This window comes from Populus nigra, chromosome 16, assembly GCF_951802175.1.
Source record: "Populus nigra chromosome 16, ddPopNigr1.1, whole genome shotgun sequence".
Lineage (NCBI taxonomy): Eukaryota > Viridiplantae > Streptophyta > Magnoliopsida > Malpighiales > Salicaceae > Populus > Populus nigra.
This window is the reverse complement of record NC_084867.1, coordinates 11,161,517-11,182,119: the sequence shown is the minus strand read 5'-3', so window position 1 is coordinate 11,182,119 and position 20,603 is coordinate 11,161,517. Positions and strand designations below refer to the sequence as shown.

At 33.8% G+C, this 20,603-nt stretch overlaps 3 protein-coding genes across 3 annotated transcripts; all 3 read left to right on the top strand.

The window, feature by feature from the left end:
* The first annotated feature begins 1,012 nt into the window (after positions 1–1,012).
* Positions 1,013–3,587, top strand: LOC133676308 (pentatricopeptide repeat-containing protein At5g50390, chloroplastic). Its single transcript, XM_062097964.1, has one exon. The coding sequence runs from the start codon at positions 1,317–1,319 to the stop codon at positions 3,429–3,431; it is 2,115 nt and encodes a 704-aa protein (XP_061953948.1). The 5' UTR covers positions 1,013–1,316; the 3' UTR covers positions 3,432–3,587.
* Positions 3,588–4,297: 710 nt separating this feature from the next.
* Positions 4,298–7,339, top strand: LOC133675893 (RNA polymerase I termination factor-like). The gene is made up of 2 exons (XM_062097431.1): positions 4,298–4,483; positions 4,801–7,339. The coding sequence occupies exon 2, from the start codon at positions 4,872–4,874 to the stop codon at positions 7,071–7,073; it is 2,202 nt and encodes a 733-aa protein (XP_061953415.1). The 5' UTR covers positions 4,298–4,483; positions 4,801–4,871; the 3' UTR covers positions 7,074–7,339.
* A 9,930-nt stretch (positions 7,340–17,269) lies between these two features.
* On the top strand, positions 17,270–19,904 carry LOC133676173 (exocyst complex component EXO70B1). The gene has a single exon (XM_062097782.1). It carries the CDS (start codon positions 17,582–17,584, stop codon positions 19,550–19,552), a length of 1,971 nt encoding a protein of 656 aa, XP_061953766.1. The 5' UTR covers positions 17,270–17,581; the 3' UTR covers positions 19,553–19,904.
* The last annotated feature ends 699 nt before the right edge of the window (positions 19,905–20,603 follow it).

Genomic DNA, 20,603 nt, shown 5'->3' with positions numbered 1-20,603 from the left:
CCTACAGATCGAGATCAAGAAGCAATAAAAAGCCAAAAACTGATATAATTTTGGTTTGAAAGGAAAAAATCAAATTACATCAAATTAAAACTGGCTGGTTTGAACTTAGTTTTAGTTCAGTTCAAAAACTTTCAACTGGACTGGACTGAAAATGCTCGTATCTAATATAGTGGCTTGTCAGGAAGTTTTGAATTTTGGTTTGTATGATAATAAATGCCAGCAGAAAGAAATGGTGTGAATGGATAGCAAGTCCATTTTAATGGCTGCTTATGCATGCCTCCATTTGGGTATCGATATGGGTGTCTACAATTTCAAGATATTCAATCCAAAAACTAAAAATAAAAATAAAAAAACCGTTCTCTTATGTATTTCTAATGGCATTTTTGTGGGTTCATTTGAAAGTATTTTTATTTTTTGAATTTTGAGTGATATTCTTTTTAGAAATTTTTTTATTCATTTTCACTCATAAAAATAATATTATTGGTTTGTTTAAGATTGTGATAGCGGTGATGGTTTAAACTATTTTTTATTTAGAAATATATCAAAATAATTTTCTTTTATTTTTTAAAAATTATTTTTGATATTACTACATCAAAACAATTTAAAAACATAATTTTTTTATTTTAAATAAAAATAAAAAATAATTTTTTAAACAAATTTAAGAATTTGTCTTTCTTCTCTATTATTTTTTCATATACTCATTTTTATTATTTATTATGTTAATCAAGAATTTTATGCATCGATGCAAAGCTTTCATATTCTCAACATTTTTGGGAATTGGGATAAAAAGATATGTTGGATTACATTGACGTTTCTAAAGATATTTAAAGTAAATTGAAAAATCTCAGAATATGTTTTATGCAAAGTTAGGAGGATGCATTTTGAACCTTTACAGGAATTACAATCAATACTATAAATTTTAAAACAACGAGGACCGAAATAGAATAATTCTTAATCTACAGAAGCTAAAATATACTTTATTTACTGTTTTCGTTAAAACGTGGCGGTGGGAGTTGCAAGATGCAACTACCACAACTACTTGAGAGGCGGATATTTCGATGCTAAACCATCAAGCAGCAGAGGTATAGAAACACACGACAAGCTCTCTTTCTTACATAAAATGAACAAGAAGAGACGAAACAACAGATCTTTAACAACACTGCCATTCCACAAGTTTCTCCTCGTAATCTCCGAACTCGAAACCTTTTCTTCCGTCCTTGCCTTTCAATATTCTCGTTACCTTTCAAAGGTACGCCCTTTTTCTTGGCTCTTGTTATTATTAATAGCATTCGCTGATTTGGTTTTGATTTTGCAAAATGGAGGTACCATTATTGCGTTTGCAAAGTCTGACACCCGATCAAATCCAAAATCATAATAATTGTAGCTTCCCTTTTTTGTTTTCGATGACCAAGTGTTTAAAGCAAAGAATTTTGTTTTCTGGTTATGGTTTTTCTTTCAATAAAACAAAATGGAAGAAGAACCCATTTTGGGAAATCAAGTGTTGTTCGTTAGATCGAGGGTTACAACCACGTCCAAAGCCGAAACCGGCGAAAGTTGACATTGATGTTAGTGGAAGGAGTAATTTTGTTAAAAGACCAAGTGTAGGACTTTGTAGTCAGATAGAGAAGTTAGTTTTGTTTGCTAGGTATAGAGAAGCCCTTGATCTGTTTGAGATTTTTGAGATTGAAGGTGGGTTTGATGTGGGAATTAGTACTTATGATGCATTAGTGAATGCTTGTATAGGGTTAAGATCAGTTCGAGGAGTTAAAAGGGTGTTTAATTATATGATTGATAATGGTTTTGAGTTTGATCAGTATATGAGGAATAGAGTGCTGCTTATGCATGTTAAGTGCGGGATGATGATTGATGCGCGGAGATTGTTTGATGAGATGCCAGAGAGGAATTTGGTTTCTTGGAATACAATTATTTCAGGGCTTGTGGATGTAGGGGATTTTATGGAGGCGTTTAGGTTGTTTTTAAATATGTGGGAGGAGTTTTCGGATGCTGGGTCGTTCACATTTGCAGTGATGATTCGGGCATCTGCTGGGTTGGAATTGATTTCCATAGGGAGGCAATTACATGCGTGCACTTTGAAGATGGACATAGGGGATGATATATTTGTGTCCTGTGCTCTGATTGATATGTATAGCAAGTGTGGGAGCATTGAAGATGCTTGTTTTGTCTTTGAGGAGATGCCAGAGAAAACTACAGTAGGATGGAATACTATCATTGCTGGTTATGCGCTTCATGGCTACAGTGAGGAAGCATTGGATATGTATTATGAGATGCGTGATTCTGGTGTTAAAATGGACCACTTCACATTTTCCATGATTGTGAGAATATGTGCTAGGTTAGCTTCAGTGGAACATGCAAAGCAAGCTCATGCTGCTTTAATTCGCCATGGTTTTGGATCAGACATTGTAGCAAATACAGCACTTGTTGACTTCTATAGCAAATGGGGAAGAATAGAAGATGCTCGGCATGTTTTTGACAAGATGGCTTCCAAAAATGTAATTTCTTGGAATGCTTTGATTGGTGGATATGGTAATCATGGTCGGGGTTCTGAGGCTGTGGAGTTGTTTGAGCAGATGCTTCAAGAAAGAATGAATCCCAACCATGTCACTTTTCTTGCTGTTTTATCTGCCTGTAGCCATTCAGGTCTATCAGAACGTGGGTGGGAGATTTTTCAGTCTATGGGCAGAGATAACAGGATCAAGCCCCGAGCTATGCATTATGCATGTATGATTGAATTAATGGGTAGAGAAGGGCTTTTAGACGAAGCTTTGGCTTTGATAAGGGGTGCTCCCTTTAAGCCTACGGCTAATATGTGGGCTGCCCTGTTAACAGCTTGTCGAGTCAACGAGAATTTTGAGCTTGGAAAATTTGCAGCTGAGAAACTTTATGGCATGGAACCAGATAAGCTTAATAACTACATTGTGCTTTTGAATATATACAACAGTGCTGGCAACTTGAAGGAAGCTGCTGATGTTGTCCATACCTTAAAGAGGAAGGGTCTGAGAATGCGTCCTGTGTGCAGCTGGATTGAAGTTAAGAGACGGCCACACGTCTTCCTTTCTGGAGACAATCGCCATCCCCAGAGAAAGGAAATTTATCAAAAAGTGGACAAGCTGATGCTAGAAATTTCCAAGTATGGTTATGTTCCTAATCAGAAAACTTTGCTTCCTGATGTTGATGAACAAGAAGAGCGTGTACGTTTGTACCATAGTGAGAAATTGGCCATTGCTTTTGGTCTCATCAGCACTCCGTACTGGGCACCTTTGCAAATTGTGCAGGGCCACCGGATTTGTGGTGACTGTCACGAAGCAATTAAGTTGATAGCTAGGGTAACTGGAAGGGAGATTGCCATAAGGGATGCCGGCAGGTTCCATCATTTCAAACACGGGCATTGTTCTTGTGAGGACTACTGGTGAACAGTAAAAGCATTCTTTTGTAACCACTGAAAATTCTGCTGTATTTTTCTCCGATCATACCTATTTTTTTTCCTCCTTAAATATACAATAATCTGAGCACGAGTTGTAATTGTTATATTTTTCATCCTATTATTTGAAAACATATCATTTTATCAATTAAGTCCCCAAAAGTATTAAACGCTCTTATGTTAAATTGCTTGACCATGCTTGTATCATAGAATATGCAATAAAATGACATTATTTTGGAGAGAATTTGATGTTATTATTAAAAACATCATGGAAGATTTTAGACAGGGATCCAATTAAATAATTTATGATATCTTAGGGTTGAAATTGAGAAAATAGTTAGTTTGGGGATAATGTGGAAATTGGTTGATAATTGAGAGATTTATTTGAGATTTTCCCCAGTGTCAATTAACAAAAGATAGACAAGCAAGATTTGGGATTTTATTGCAATGCGCACGGTTAATGGTTAATTTTTAAAATAATTTTTATTTAAAAATATATTGAAATAAATATTTTTAAATTTTTTTTTAATATCAATACAAAATATTAAAAAAACTAATTTAAAATAAAAAAATTAATTTTTATTAAAAACATTTTTAAATTATAAAAATAAACGGATTTTTATTATTCCTGTTAATAGATTTTTTTTTAACGTTTGTTAAAATCTATAAAAAAAAAACGCAGAAGTTAATGGAACAGAAGTGGTATCCCTTAGAATTTTCCATCAAAGTTTTTGCTTAGTTGACCTGTTTTACATTGTTAAAGATGTACATCTAACAAAAAAAAAATCAATAAATATGGATAAAAGGATGAAACTGAAAACTATTTGAAACATAAAATTTCCACGGGGACGAAATGGAGAATTAGATAATAGTCAAGGGATAATATTGAGTTTCTGAGACCCAACTAACCCTACTTCTCGTTCAGAGATTCGGAAATTAAAGAAAAATTAAGCGAGGATCAAGCCTCCTCCATCTTCAAATCGGTTTAGGGTTTAACAGAGACAGAAAGAGGGAGAGGGAGCGGTCGGACTCTAAAACTTTCAGGTAACCGCTTCTTTCTACTTCATCAAAGTCTTTTTATATATATTGGCAATATCTTTTAAGAATCTGGAATTGAAGTTGAATTAGAGGTGTGGTGTTGTTTCTATGCGAATTACCTAGATGGGTTTTCAAATTTCAAGGAAAATGAAGCCGGCTAATTAGAATTTGTTTTTCAGTTCATGGTGTTGTTTTTCAATGGTGGAGGGAATTGGAGCAAGCCCTTTTCTTGAATTGGCTTTTAGAATATTTTAGGTGAAAGGGGCTTCTATCAAATCACTGCCTGCCTGACTTTTCTTTTATGTTCTTTGTGTTGTTTTCAGCTTTGCGTGAGGGGCTGGCGCAGCTATAGCTATTTCGAAAGATTCGAGTGGGATCAGTAGTCGTTGCCCAAATGGTTGGGAGGAAAAAGCGTGAGAAAAAGAAAACAAAGGATGAGGATGGTTCCTTGAAAGAGGAAAGCTCTTTGAAAGATAGATTGCTTGCGAGTGGAGGGGAGAGTTTAACTCCAAGTGTTGAAATTATGAAGAAGAAGAGGAGGAGTGAGAAGCATGAGGCTGGTGCTGAGGATGTTGGAGTAAGTTCTAGTCTAAGTGAGCGTAATGTAGATGTCAGTAATGCAGCAGACAACAATGAGAGGAAGAAGAAGAAGAAGGAAAAGAAGAAGAAGAAGAGCGAGAGGCATGGGGATTGCAGTGAGGTTGTTGCAGTAAGTTCTAGTCTAAGTGAGGGTAATGTTGATGTCAATAACGCAGCAGAGAAAAATGAGAAGAAGAAAAAGAAGAGCAAGAGGCATGAGGCTTGCGTTGAGGATGTTGCGGTTAGTTTAAGTGAGGGTAATATAGATGTCAATAATGCAAGAGGCGGGAATGAGAAGAAGGTGAGGAAGAGAAAATTGGAGCATGATAACAATGAGAAAGAATCTCAAGTGGTTAGGAAGAAAAATAAGGTGAGTGAAGTAGGAGAGGTTTTGGAGGAGACCCATATGCGAATAGAGGATAATACGGGCTTGCAAAAGAATGTCCATGTGGATTTGGTCAGAAACTCTGAGTCAGAAGTGAGAAGAGAGAGGAAAAAGAATCGAAAGGAGAAGAGCAGAGAAGATAGATCAAGCACCGTTGCCTCTGTGGTTAACATCCTTGACGATAATAGAAGGGAAGAGGTGGTTGGTGTACAGAAAGGCCCTGAGAGTGAAGGTATTGCTAACATGAATAATGGGGAAGGACGGGATCGCAAGAAGGAAAAGAAGAAGAAACAGAAGAAGTATGGCGGTGGTGGTGGTGATACTGAGGTAATTGAAAGTGCAGCTGATGGAAAAGATGCTGGAAGAGAGGAGTCGACTGAAATTGTTCAGGACAAGGTAGAGTCTTCAAAGAAGGAGAAGAAGAAAAAGAAGAAAAGGCACAATGTTGTTCAAGAGGCTGCTTCAATTCAAATTATGGCTGAAAGTGATGGAGGTAATTCAAGTTCGATTAAAAATAAGGCAAGAGATGGAAAACTAAAGGTCAATGATGAGGGTGGAAAAAAAAGGAAGAAGAAGGCCAAGTCTTTGGGGAATGGTTCAAAAGAAAAAAGTAGCAAAAGAGTAACACAAATGGAGAAAGATGTCGAGACTACTGGTCCATCAGAAAAATCTTCATCGAAAGCGACATCGAAGAGAGTAAGTTTTTGTGAAGATGTAGAGGTTTTCCCTTCATCTGATGGTCCTAGTGATGAGAAGGCTGTTGGGGAAGACGGCTTAGTGCGAGGGAAGCGGTTCTCACACGAGGAAGATGAGCTTGTTAAAGAAGCTGTTTTAAACTATATCGATGTTCATGGTTTAGGTGCAGAAGGTCTAAACATGGTGCTGAATTGCAAAAAGCACCCTGCAATTGTACATTGTTGGAAGGAAATAGGGGCGGCCTTACCTTGGAGGCCTCGTCAGAGTGTATATCATCGAGCCCATATACTGTTTGAAAGGGGCCAGAATTCTTCTTGGACCCCAGAAGAGTATGAACTTATCCGGAAGTTCCATGAAAAACACGGTTCAGATTGGAAGACACTGGCAGAAGCCCTGGGAAAACATAGGTTTCATGTAAAGGATACGTGGCGGAGAATAAAACTGATCAATATGAAGAAAGGAAAATGGTCCCAGGACGAGTACCAGTCTTTATTTGATTTTGTGAATTTGGATCTGCGCTTGAAAGCTTTTGAAGAAAGGAAAACAAAGCATGGGATGTTACGAGATAATATTAGCTGGACAGCAATTAGCGAGAGGTTAGAAACTAGGACTGATGCTCTCTGCTGCCAAAAATGGTATGACCAGTTAACATCACCTATGGTAGCTGAAGGTAAATGGCTTGATACAGATGACTATCGGCTGCTGATGGAGCTCTACGACTTGGATGCTTGCTGCATGGAAGATGTTGACTGGGACAATCTTCTAGAGCACAGGTCTGGAGATCTATGCCGGAAGCGATGGAACCAAATGGTGAAACACCTTGGTGACCATCGCAACAAGTCATTTGCTGACCAAGTTGACGTTCTAATTAAGCGGTACTGTCCTGATGTGCTTGAAGCAAGAGAAGCCTACAACAGCAAACCTGCAGTTCCTTGAGGTCACAATCCTCTTGGGTGTTTTATCACTCCATTTGTGATCCCAGTCCAAGTGTTGGTGTCCCTGGATTAGGTTGCCATTGATTATATATAAAGGAGTTTAATGTAATGAAATGAAGTCTTTTTCCCAAGCAACTGAAATTGCTTAAATCCCCGTTGCTTTTTCTGCTGCTGTTTTGTAATTTTGATTTGAAGATCAAGAGCGTGTGAAAGGGAATGGATTCCTTTCCCTTGTTTAAACATTATGGTCATATTTGTGTTTTGTGATTTTTGCAGACTACTTTTTTAACCAGACCATATCTGGGCCTTGTAACATGCAGGTTTCTTGTTAGCATCATCTTCAAGCTGGCTGTCAAATGAGATTTTGTGGCTCTCTTTGCTATCTTCATCCTGCATCAACTCTTTTAACCTTTTTAGTGAATATTATAAGAATTATTATATTTGTGTGTCTGCAATATGGTCTTCGTTTTACGCCAAAGACCTCTGTAAATGTACCCATATAATTTTCACGAGACATCCTAATGGCCCTCGTACTGTCCTAGTAATTGACTTTCGAGGAATGCCTGGGAGGCATGGAAGTGATAAATGAAAAGCTATACACACACACACACACACACACACACACAATATACAATATAAGTGCTAAACAAAATATTAAAATATAAATTCTTTTTTACAAAAATATTATTCCTAAATATCTTAGGAATTTGATTATTATATATTTATATTATTTAAAAAGTCATGAATTTGATTCTTCTAAATAGCATGTTGTCAAATTTATTCTATGCTTTATTTCTTTCAAACAAAACCGGCGGTGGTTTCGAATTCCATGACTTTTGTTAATATCCCCTCCGCCTATGCAGTGCTCATAGAGTTTTTTCTTTTTTTAGGGTAGTAAGATTATGTTTGTTTTGTGTTTAAAATTGTATTTAAATATGTTTTAAAAATATGTTTGGTATGAAAAGATTTTAAATTATTGTTTTTTAGTGTTTTTTCGATAATTTTAATGTGTTGATATTAAAAATTAAAAAATATATTTTAATTTATTTTTAAATAAAAATATTTTAAAAAAGTGCTATGTATACCAAAAGTTGGCAGTGATACATGGTGTGTATAGATTATGCTTGCTTAGGATAGACAAGATAAATGTTTACTGTATAATTTCAGAGGGAATTTATATATTTCCAAAACATATAAACATATTGTCAATAATAAAAACTTCATGGGTTTTTTACGATAAAAAAAATGCTTAAACTTGAAAAAGAATTTTGAATGAATATATTAGTTTTTACTAAGAATTTAACTCATTAACATTTTTACAAGTATTTAATTTTATCATCACAAAATAAAAACAAAAAGAGTTTTTGAGAACGACCCGTAATTACATCATGGTGAAAAAAAAAACTAGTGGAATCTATAATTTTACAGACTTTGTGACTGTCTGGTCTATGCAGAAGTATCTGATGAAATCATGAAGATGCTTCTATTTTGCCTTAGAAAAGTCTGCTGCACATAAATCACAGAACAATCAAAACTGATAGTGGTCTGAATCCTATCTCTAATCATTAATTAATTTGCATGACACAGGTTACGTTTATGATCAAATCTCTAATCATTAATTATTACACTCTTAGATATGCAGTAACCAATCTGCCTTCTGTTTCAGCATTTGTAATTTTGTGTCTCCTCCCTCGACTTGGAAAGTTCCATCTTGACTGTAAATCCAGTAACCAGTCGCATACAGAGAGTTCCATCTTGATTGTAAATATAGAGAGTTCCATCTTGACTGTAAATCCAGTAACCAGTCGCATACAGAGGGTTCCATCTTGACTGTAAATCCAGTAACCAGTCGCCTACAGAGCGTTCCATCTTGACTGTGAATATAGAGAGTTCCATCTTGACTGTAAATCCAGTAACCAGTCGCATACAGAGAGTTCCATCTTGACTGTAAATCCAGGATGTGTGTGTGTGTGTGTACGAGAATATAACCAAGATGATATTCAGAAGTTGTTTCCTAACGAGGAATTGCAAAGGTTGTCGACGCTTGTACTGCAGAAGTTCTAGAGAGAGTGGCGAGCTGATGTGTGTAAGGATCAGGTAATATTGGTATTCGGTTGTGTCCGGTAGAATTCGACGATTTTTTTTGGTATTTTGCAAGTCAAGGCGTAATAGTACAATTACTTTTTTTTTTAATTTTATTTTTCATTCGGTATTTTACGTTTTACTCTTTCAATTTCTTTTTTGAATTTGGTATTTTGACATTGGAATAATGTGGGTTTGGAATTGGTGAGTTGTTTTGTCTGTGTATAAATGAGGGACTCAAGGTCTTTACGAAATATTTTGTTGCTCCATTGATATTTAATTTTATAAAATAAAATTTAATTTTATTAATTTTTAACAATTAAATCTTTAAAAACTAAACTTAAAACTTTGATAAATATATCTCCTTGAATATTTTTTTTATTAGGGTCTAGGTTGCATCAGCAAATGTTCATGTCCTTTTTTTTTAGCTAATGGATAATATAAATTTGGCTAGTGGCTAATACATACAGCGCACAAGTCAGAGAGTTTGGGAGGCCTTGATAATTTGGCAGAGTGTGTAGCTTTTTCTAGTGGCTAAACACAGTTTTTCATAGTGACTACAGAAGTGATGCATAGCTACCTTTAATCTATAGCGGTGCTTTTTGTCCATATAAAGATAGTTTTTAACTAGAAGAGTTTTCTTTCTTTTTTACCTTTTCTCTCTTTCTTCTTCTTGAAATTCATGTTGGCCTATAACAATTTTTGAATTGTCCTCTCATTTTATTATTATTTCAGATTTGACCCTTCTTTTTTTAATTGCTAAATTTTTATTCTAGGTTTTTTTGTAAAATTTTAAAGTTTTTTCAATTTCACCATTCCACAAAAAATTAAAGTATGTCTTATTTTATTTTTTAAATTGGGTCTCTATTCTTTTAATTGATTTTTTTTTGGATCCTTTTGTGAAATTGATTCATCATTCAATCAAAAAATGTAAGTTGTACTCTCATTTTGTTTTTTTTTATTTCAAATTTCATTCTCATTCTTTTAATTACTATTTTTTAAAAATCTTATTGTAAAATTGATTTTTTTTTATTTTCATCCTTCGACATGCAGGTTGGTAAAAAATTTAGCTATTTGTTTTTCTGTTGAGGGGGTGGTCTCGGTTTCATGACCTCAATCATAGGGTTGATAAAATTTAGCTTTATCGTCTTTTTTTTTTGTTCTGGCAAGAATTCTTTTTGTTTAGGTTCTCATGAAAACTAATTTTTTGTATAGTTCAATCAATTTACTATTGTGTGTTGTTTTTTTATTATCTAATTAAATTATATCATTTTATTTGGTTTAATCGTGTCGACTATGCTCTAAATTGCATGTTTTGTTTTAACTTTTTGAAACATGCATGTTATGCGCAAACAATTTTTTTTATCAATAAAAAGATTTTGTTCCAAGCCACGGTGTAGCACAAGCTCAGATATCTATTCATTATCTAAAAATCAAGAACACCATGAATATAAAAAGACATTCAAAATAATTAATTTTATTTATCACAACTACTCTCTTCAAATATAAAAGCCTAATAATATAAAAATAAAAGAAAAATAAAAACACTTAACTTAAAAGGAAGAAATAAAAATATTTAAGAAAAATATTTTTTTAAAAAAAGCTTCTGCATCAATCTCTCTAAGTTGAAAGGAACTGGTTATGAATTTTAAATTGTTCGTGGTGCATAACCTTCTTAATTGAAAATCATCAATATCCACCATGAAACAAATCCAACATAATGTTCTATGAGCGAAACCTTTTTAATCAAAAAACCAATTATTCAAATCGCTTCACCGTTAAGGTGTGAAGGTTGCCACCAGGATTTCGAATAACATCACACAATATCCGATCACTAAAAATTGTCTGGCTCTTATACTAACTCATGCAACTAAGAGCAAAAGATAACAAAACTTGTTACAAGTTAAACCTGCAAATATAAAAATCATTAAAATTATAGAAAGGTGTAAAAATAATTAATTTTTATTCATTTCATTTTTCTTTGCTAAAAGCTATTGCAACTTTTTATAAAACAAGAAAAGAAATCTGTTAATATTGAATAACTTTTGTAAAAAAATGAAATATTCAAACTGAAAAAAATAAAAAGAATGACAGAAAACATTCATTTTTTCAAAAAAAAATCTTGAATGAATGAAGGGTGTTCAGGTTGATTTCCCGAGGTTGAAGGCAATCAGGACTGGTCCTGCTGCTGTCATCAATCTGAAGGTATCGGCGTCTTGTCCTCGGAATCTTTCCGCTTTGGGGTTCCACATGATCCCTTGTTTTATTGGTTAAACTATCACAGATCGTGCGAAGATATACAAATTTTCTTCTGTTTTAGCTGTTGGAAGCACAGTATCTTAACTGCGACGGTCAAGGTTTTCCTTCGTCGGGACTCTTTTGGCAATGGAGAATATTCATGAGGCATGTGACTGTGCTTTGTTTTGTAATGAAAATGCAGTCCTTGGTGTTGAGTCGATAATGGTGTTCTGAGCAGTGACTGTTGTATTATTGATCATTATTGAGTGAGAAAAGGCAAATAAAAACAAAAGGAAAGGAAAGGAAAGGAAAGAATTATTGGATTTTGGAAGAAAAAAAATAATTGAATGCTTTTATTAAAGCACCATTTGTTTTTGCATTTACAGTTGGAAAGTATTTTTGCAAGAATTTTTTTTTTCAAACTAAAATTTTTATATATTTAGATTATTTTGATGTGTTGATATCAAAAATAAATTTTAAAAAATAAAAAATATATATTTAAAAATTGACAATTATTATTTTTCTTAATTTTCTTTTTATGTGTTAAGTGATGGATTTTTTTTTGTTTTTAAAATACATTAGCAACAATTAAGCATTGTGTTTTTAATTACATTGCAAAAAAATCAACTCAGCTCGCGGCAAATCACGAGCCAACTACCTAGTATCGTTCATTCTCATCATTGAATACGATTGAAAACAACATTTTATGACGGCAACGACAAGGGGGACAGGAAGTTTTATGCTTAGTGTGCAACAGTTTGGTAGCTGTTTCTCTCTGTTTCTTAATTTCTAAATAAAAAAAAAATCAAACTCAGATTTCATCAACATTTCTATGTACTTGGAGGAAGTCTGTGGTCTTATACATAGACAGCACTGCAGAGTAGCTTCTTTCTATACCGAAGAGGTGATTATATATACTACTGTGTCAATTATATATCAAAGTTTGCGAAATGCTTACCACAAAAAGGTTCTTTTGATGTTATTTGGCCTACAATAATTTCTATATGCCTATTATGTATCTGTACCCCGGGATCGATAAGCCTTTTAATTAGATTTTATTAACCAGGAAAATACAACTTTGCACTATAGTTAGCTCAGAATATTGTGCTTCTTTTCTGCCAGAATTGTTTACCTGAATGAGCTGCAAACTGGAATCCTTCTTCTTTGGTTGGTCCCTTGTGATGTCTAGTCGGCATAAGTTTTATTGTTTCTCATATGCAACGCAGCTGGTAGGATCAGTTTCAGACTCTTCTGTTATGTTTTTATTTTACATATATGGCATATATGGTAAATGCGGGATGGAGCTTTTACCATCTTCATTGCAAATTAAAAGGTTTAATTGGCATTTTAATGGGCATCTGTCATAAACCAAGTCTTAGGACCTCCTTGAAGTTGAATTTATTTTCATCAATAGTGGTCAATGGAGGACGATCGAGCATGCATATCAAAATGCAATCTGATTTCAGTCAATGGATATGCAAGTTTAACATGTTCATTCGTGGACCAGTGCTGGCCTGGATTTCGTGAGGACTGCATGAAAACAGCTACCAAGTTCCATTTGGCCAAACAAGAGTGGAGTTCCAAATTCAATCCTCAGAGTTATTGACTGATACACAGAGAGACGAACTTAACGTGCCATGATATCTCCAAGACTTGTGCGTGCAGGTCGAGTCTTTACTGTAGTCTGTTTTGACCATTTGGTAAAAACTTGACGTATTCTTATATACTCGAATATGGCGTACCAATCCATCAGTCCAAATTTGATCTAGTTTGGCAAGCAAATGACTTCATTAACGGAAGTTCATAAGAGTACTCATCAATGGTCATGATCGATGACTTGGAATCGAGTCTGCACTTGCTGCATGGAGACAAAAGGAGAAAGTCTTGGCTCATGCACATGGTGTTTTGGTAAGTTACCATACTTCAAAAAAATGATTTGTAAGGTAACACGGGCCGAAAAATAATTAGAAATTTTATATAGTTTAGCGTAAATGTCACATGATTAGTCGTTATAATTAACATGGGTGAAAAAATAATTAAAAATTTAATATAGTTATTATAAATAATATTTATTATATGTCAGTCGCATATGACATCTAATTAGTCGCTATCAATCATGTCATTAAATTTTAATTTTCAACATTTGAAAAAGAAAAACTTAATTTAAACTTTAAAAATCAAATACTTGGCTTGAAAATAGAAGAGTGTGGTGTTTATTCAGTACTCCAGAAGAAGAAGAAAATACATAAAAAGATTTAATTGAAAAGATATAGAAATAAATATGCTCAACCATCTCCGTTTCCAACCTAAAACAATAACTTAACCCAATTGATTAATAGGTAAGAACCAAAACATTACAATAAATCAAAGTTGATAAATCTCTCATGCATGTCTTGAACCGAATCCTTGCTTAAAGTCATTGTTTCAAACGATTAATTCATTTGTAAGTAAATTAAAAGAGAAGAAAAGAAAAGAAAGAAAGAAACCGAATTCGTCAAGACACGAGTCTTGTCAAGGGGGAACCCAAATTCCATCAGCCAAGTTAGGTGACGAAACTGATTTGACAGAGGAGGAGGCACAGCCTTCCGGTTTGTAGTTTCAATCAAAATAGCGATAGACCCGATATCTGTGGTTGAAAGGCTGCTGGGAGGGCAATGATGAAGATATATTTCTTTTTGTTTCTGCCTAAGAAATGGTCAGCATTTGTGGGGATCGAGAGTTGACAATGGCAAATGTTGCACGGCATGATCTGCAAACAAGTTGATGTCAGTGTTCATAACTAGAGTTTGATTAGAAACACAACAACCTAACAGCATTGAATGTGTTTAACTAAATATGTTTTTGATACGGTCTGATCGATTAGGCTAAACATCTTCGAATGATTAGGTAAATTCAACTTCTCCATACATTTGATCATGACAGTCCCTGCTTAATCTTCTCAGATTTCATATTTAAAATCATTTAAAATATTTAAAATGAAATTCAATCTCAAAACAATTAAGAAAAGAGTAGATCCGATGTCAATTCATCTGATTTACTATATTAAAAAAAATTAATATTAAAAACTAGCTAATCATTATTATTTTGAAGACTTTTGAAATGATAAGATGAAGATAATGATGGTAATATAAAAAATAAAATGAATTATATTATATTATTTATAAATATGTGAATTTAATTTATTCATTAATTGAATTTAAATTAAATACTATAATTGAATTTAATTATAGTAGAGTATTGATTTTAAACTGCTTGTTTAGTAAATTCGCATCAATAAAATAGCAATTTATGACTTTTCAATAAAGTAAAATAGTGAATCTAATTTAAAAACAATTAGGTTATATGTTTCATTAATGCCTCGAGACAAAATTATATATATAAAAAGGATAAAAATATATTTATTTGAAGAGATAAAAATAATATTATAAAATTATTTATGTGACAATTTTTAAATTAAATTTTAAAAAAATAGAAATGACATGTATATCACTTTTGCTTTAATTGTCTTTGCCTCTCTATACTTTGTTCATATCAAACAATGCCTGTACTGAGACTTTTTTATTTCTTTTTATAATGATGTGATATTATTATGCTAGTTTTGACATTTAAGATTTATTTTATATTCATCTTGCCTTCCATGTCAAATTTAAGAAATTCTTAAAAAGTTTTGTAATAAAAAACAAAGAAAACATTTAGGATACATTTTTGAGTTTTGTTTTTCAAATTAAAACTGAAAAAAAAATACAGTTCAAAATTTATTTAAAAAAATATATCATTTTTGCGAGTTATAAAGATTATTTGTGACTTTCTTACAAAAATAACAAAGACAGTTCTTAAAGTTATTTTAAAATTTAAAATTAAAAAATAAATCAAATTTTATTCTTATATAGAAATAAGTGTTTTTCTTTCAAAAACAATTTTAATAATATCTTATATGAAACTTGTTTAATTTTACACCAAAAACATAAATTTTTTAACTTGTAAACACACAGTATAGCGTTGATCAAAATTTTTAAAATTTCTTTATGTTATAGAATCTTTTTAGTTTTCAAGGGTATTTGGAAGTATAATTACGGTTGTTTTTCATAATATTTTTCATTTAAAAATGCATCAAAATAATATTTTTTTATTTTAAAAAAATTATTTTTGACATTAGCATATCAAAATGATTTAAAAACACCAAAAAAAATTAATTTGAAGCAAAGAAAAATTAAAAAAATATTAAAATTTTTCAAAAATAATTTTGAAATGCAAAAAAGAGTTAAGTTCTATTTTTTTTTATTTTTGTAGTCAAAGGAAAAACAGAGAGAACATCCTTTAACATTAATTAGGACAGCCCTCGTACTATATTTTGTCAAAATTAGAAGAAAGTCTCTCTTGAATTAAACAATGGATGGTTAGAGAACAGAATCTTCTGAAGATTTTCTGCATGCCCATATGCTATTTTGCATCAAAATGGAATACACAAAGGAAAAGGGCAATGTCTTCTAGACTTGGAATCGGAAAATCAACCCTTCATTGATCTGCCCATACCAGACTTCAACTTTTTAGCTCCAAGAACCTTCTAATCACAGACATTTTCTCATGCCAGATCAAAAGAATAAACAGCAAAAATCAAGCCCACCAAAAAAAGCACAGCAATTTCCAAACCAAAGTACACCCAGCTTTCTTCACGTCTCCAAACAGCAGACACCATCACATCCACATCGTCCTCGTTGTTTTTTTCTTTTTTTAAATAATATTTATTTATTTATTTTTATTATCAATACATTAAAACAAACCTATGTAATCGCAGTCGTCTGTCTTCTCTCTTGCATTCAAATGTCACACGCCACTACAAGCGTCAAACTTGAATTCTTGTGTCAACTTCTTCCGCAGTCAACATGGGCCCGTAAGACCACTGTAAAGAGGAGAAGACGACTTGTAAAATTCAAAACAGGCCCAGCCCATTGTAATATGTTGCAGCACTCACCTAGCTGTCCACCATCCAAACAAACAAAAACAACAAGCGTAGAACTATATTTTACATTCAATCATTTTAGCTTTGGCCTTTATAGACTCGGAGGCGGTTTGTTTTTGTGGTTTAATGTGTTTTAAAAATAAGTTTGGCATAAAAAGTGTTGAATTACTGTTTTTTTATGAGTTTAGTGTGTTATATATATATATATATATATATATATATATATATATATATATATATATATGTATTAATTTTAAATGAAAAATACTTTCTATCACAATTTTAAATACATTTTAAACACATTACAGGTATGAATGATTGTGTTCATACCTGTAATGCTCGGATTGTTACTTGTATTAAAATAAAATGACATGAATATGAGTATTAAAATTTCAATGAACATCATAAGAAGAAAAAAAAAAGAATAATTGTAATATTGTATAGTTGCACAACATTTATATTTTTTTATGAAAAATAACTATATACAACTAACTAAAATCATGTTTTTTTAACATTTTAATCTTAAATCTAATTTAAATGTTGTGAACCCATGTTAGTGGTGTAACCATATTGAATCCAACTTAAATGTTATAATAAAAATATTAGATTAATTATGAATTTGTACGGAGTGTGTGAAAAATTTTATTTTTAAAAAGTATATTTATTTTAAAAATATTAAATTAATAATTTTTAGTATTTTTTTTATAATTTTAATATATAAATATTTAAAATTAATTAATATTTTTTAAAAAATATCTTAGCACCACATAAAAAAAATTATACGAGAGATCGTATCTGTGTCCGAAAAACAGGAGTGGTTAGAATTTTGAAAGTGAAATATTATGAAATTTATAGGGACGATTAGGTAAATACATACATAGCCCTATCAACATTCATTCAACAAGCTTAAGCACGATAAGTCTTCCTTTCTCTAACCGCACTCAACACAGCACAGGCACTTCTCTTCACTCTTCTCTTCGGTTTCTCTCTTTCTGTCTACAACTAAAAACCATAAAACAAACTCTCTCAAGGAAAAATATATATATATATAGGAAAAGGAAAAGGAAAAGGAAAAAACAAAGCAGACCAGCCGGCCAACCGAACACCACCAACACCCGATTACTTCCCTCACTTCAAAAAAAAAAAAATGTCACCAAAATAAGATAACTTCAGTCTCTACATCATCCCCTTTCCACCAAATCCAGAAAATCGAAAAAAAAATAATTCAAATGACAACCACCACCGCCACAGGCAGTGTAACCAGTGGAGGCGGAGGAGAAGGCGGCGGAGCAGACGATCGCGTCATGGCAACTGCACAGCAGATCGTGAACAGTTTAAACACGACAAAAAACGTGCGCGAAGACATGTTATTGATCCTTTCTAGTTTCGATAACCGTTTATCGAACATATCGGATTTAATCAAAACCGTTTCCAGTTCTCAATCCTCCGTGTTGGACGCAGCTGAGAAGATCATTCTCCGGTCAGACTCTGGCATCTCCTCCACCGTGTCTTGTGATGAGTCACCGAAGGAGACTAGGGATTATTTATCTGCTGTTGATGAGATTCTTGATTTGTTAGATAACTTATCAGTTGAGCCTGACCCGGAGGTTTTGGACCGGGCGGAGACTGCGGTTCAAGTGGCCATGTCGAGATTGGAAGATGAGTTTAGGCATATTTTGATGAGGAATACAGTTCCGCTTGACGCGCAGAGTTTGTATGGATCTATTAGGAGGGTTTCGCTTTCATTTACGGCAAATGAAGGGGAAATTGATGAGGATTTTGCGAGTTTTGGAGAAGTGGAAACCGAGAGTGTCTGTTTTCATGAGAGAGGAGCGAGCTTAGGAGATGATTTGTGTGTTGATTTGATTAATAGCGAGGCGGTTATGGAATTGAAAGAGATTGCTGACAGAATGATACGATCCGGGTATGAGAAAGAGTGTGTGCAGGTTTACAGTAGTGTGAGAAGGGAAGCTTTGGATGAGTGTTTGGCTAGTTTGGGTGTTGAGAAGTTGAGTATTGAGGAAGTGCAGAAGATAGAGTGGAAGTCCTTGGATGAGAAGATGAAGAAGTGGGTTCAGGCGGTTAAGATTGGTGTTAGGCTTCTTTTGAGTGGGGAGAGAAGGCTCTGTGATGTGATTTTTAATGGGTCGGATTCGGCTAGGGAGGTTTGTTTTAATGAGATTGCTAAAGGGTGTTTAATGCAGTTGTTGAATTTTGCAGAGGCAGTGTCTATCGTGAGGAGGTCATCGGAGAAGTTGTTTAGGATTTTGGATATGTATGATGCCTTGTCAAATGTTTTCCCCGATTTGGAGGCTATGGCTATGGATAGGTTTGTGTATGGTGAGGCAAAAGGAGTGTTGGATGGATTGGGAGGGGCGGCGAGAGGGACTTTTGTGGAGTTTGAGAATGCTGTGAAAAGTGAGACTTCTAGGAAGCCTATGTTAGGTGGAGAGATTCATCCGCTTACTCGGTATGTGATGAATTATGTGAAATTGCTTGTAGACTATGGTGATACCCTGAATTTTCTTCTGGAGAACGATGATGATGATGAATTAAATGGATTGCAAAATGATGATGGTGAGAGGTTGCAGTTAGAAAGCATGGCTCCTATAACAAGGAGATTGTTGGCTTTGTTATCGACTTTGGAGTCTAATCTTGAGGAGAAATCGAGACTGTATGACGATGGTGCTATGCAGTATATATTTCTTATGAATAATATTCTGTACATGGTGCAAAAAGTTAAGGATTCAGAACTCATAAAGATTTTGGGAGATCAATGGGTCCGCAAACACCGTGGCCAAATACGCCAGTATGCTACAGCATATCTTAGGGCTGCTTGGAGTAAGGCCTTGTCATGCTTGAAGGATGAAGGGATTGGTGGGAGTTCTAACAATGCCTCTAAAGTGGCTTTGAAGGAAAGGTTCAAGAGTTTTAATGCGTGCTTTGAGGAAATATATAGGATTCAGACTGGTTGGAAGGTTCCGGATCCTCAACTTCGTGAAGAGCTTCGAATATCCATATCTGAAAAGGTATTACCAGCTTATCGCTCATTTATGGGGAGGTTTGGGAGTCAGCTAGAGAGTGGAAGACATGCTGGGAAATACATAAAGTACACACTAGATGATTTAGAGAATTATTTAGTTGATTTGTTTGAAGGGACCCCCCTTGTTCTTCACCACCTAAGAAGAAAGAGTTCATAGGATTCACGACTCTTTTAACAGGTAAGCACTCGTTCTCATGAGGATTAGAAAAGGAGAGGGTTTATGTATTTGCTGTATCTGGATCATATGCTTTTCGGATTTTCTTAGTGTAATGCTTTAAACACAGGCTTCTGAGTTGAACAGTTATCCCTTTATATAAAACTTTGTACATGTATTAAAGAACATAGGTTTTTTTACTTGTGGATTCCTTCTTGTTCATGTATTTTACCGTCACCAAATCAGCATCAGCAAGCTTTTCTAATCTGCGTGTACTATTTGGCTATTGCAATTTTATAGCTTTCAATGTCCATGTAATGGATCGAAGCTAAGAGATGTTATCTTTCTTTTCTGACATCAGTATCACTTAAAAACTCCTAATGATTGAGAAGTCTATTGTATTTTATTTGCCGAAGTTTGTATTGCTAATGATTGGAATTCAATATCATGATGGGATAAGGAGATTATATTAAGTTGGCAATTTTGAACTAGATTTTGCACTTGAAAATGAAGTGTTAAATGAAAGTGTGATTACAGGCTCTTGCAACTACCTTTTATTTTGGTTATGGAGGTCCTGAGGTAGAACCTAGAATGTGCCGTTGAAAGATGGCAGTGCTTAAAACGTGAAAAGCTCCTTCAGGGAATTGTATTGAGTTGGCAGTTTTGAACAAGATTTTCTCTTGGAAAACATAGAACAGTCAAACAAAGTGAGTATTAGATATTTCAGAGTTCCTTAGAATCACTTAATGATCATGTAGCGGGAAAGTAGTTGGGTCCAATAACGGATGATTCCTGAATAGGCTGTCAAGTCTTAAATTATGGATTATAAATTGTTGATTGGCACAATCTTATGTTAGATTCCTTACATTTCTGTTTAAGGAATCCCTAGAAACATATTCCTGATGAAAATAGTTGCAGCTAAGTGATTATTGGGTTGGAGAAACTCAGTGACTGGGAATCCAAAGCTTTCTAGTTTGATGTATCCGAGTCACCCTTAACCTTTTTTAGCTTTTATTCCCAGTCACTTCTGACATGTTGAGCAAAGCGAACTAGG

Excerpts from the sequence above, each read along its gene's own strand:
- LOC133675893 (XM_062097431.1), top strand. The coding sequence starts at position 4,872 with ATGGTTGGGAGGAAAAAGCGTGAGAAAAAGAAAACAAAGGATGAGGAT.
- LOC133676308 (XM_062097964.1), top strand. The coding sequence starts at position 1,317 with ATGGAGGTACCATTATTGCGTTTGCAAAGTCTGACACCCGATCAAATC.
- LOC133676173 (XM_062097782.1), top strand. The coding sequence starts at position 17,582 with ATGACAACCACCACCGCCACAGGCAGTGTAACCAGTGGAGGCGGAGGA.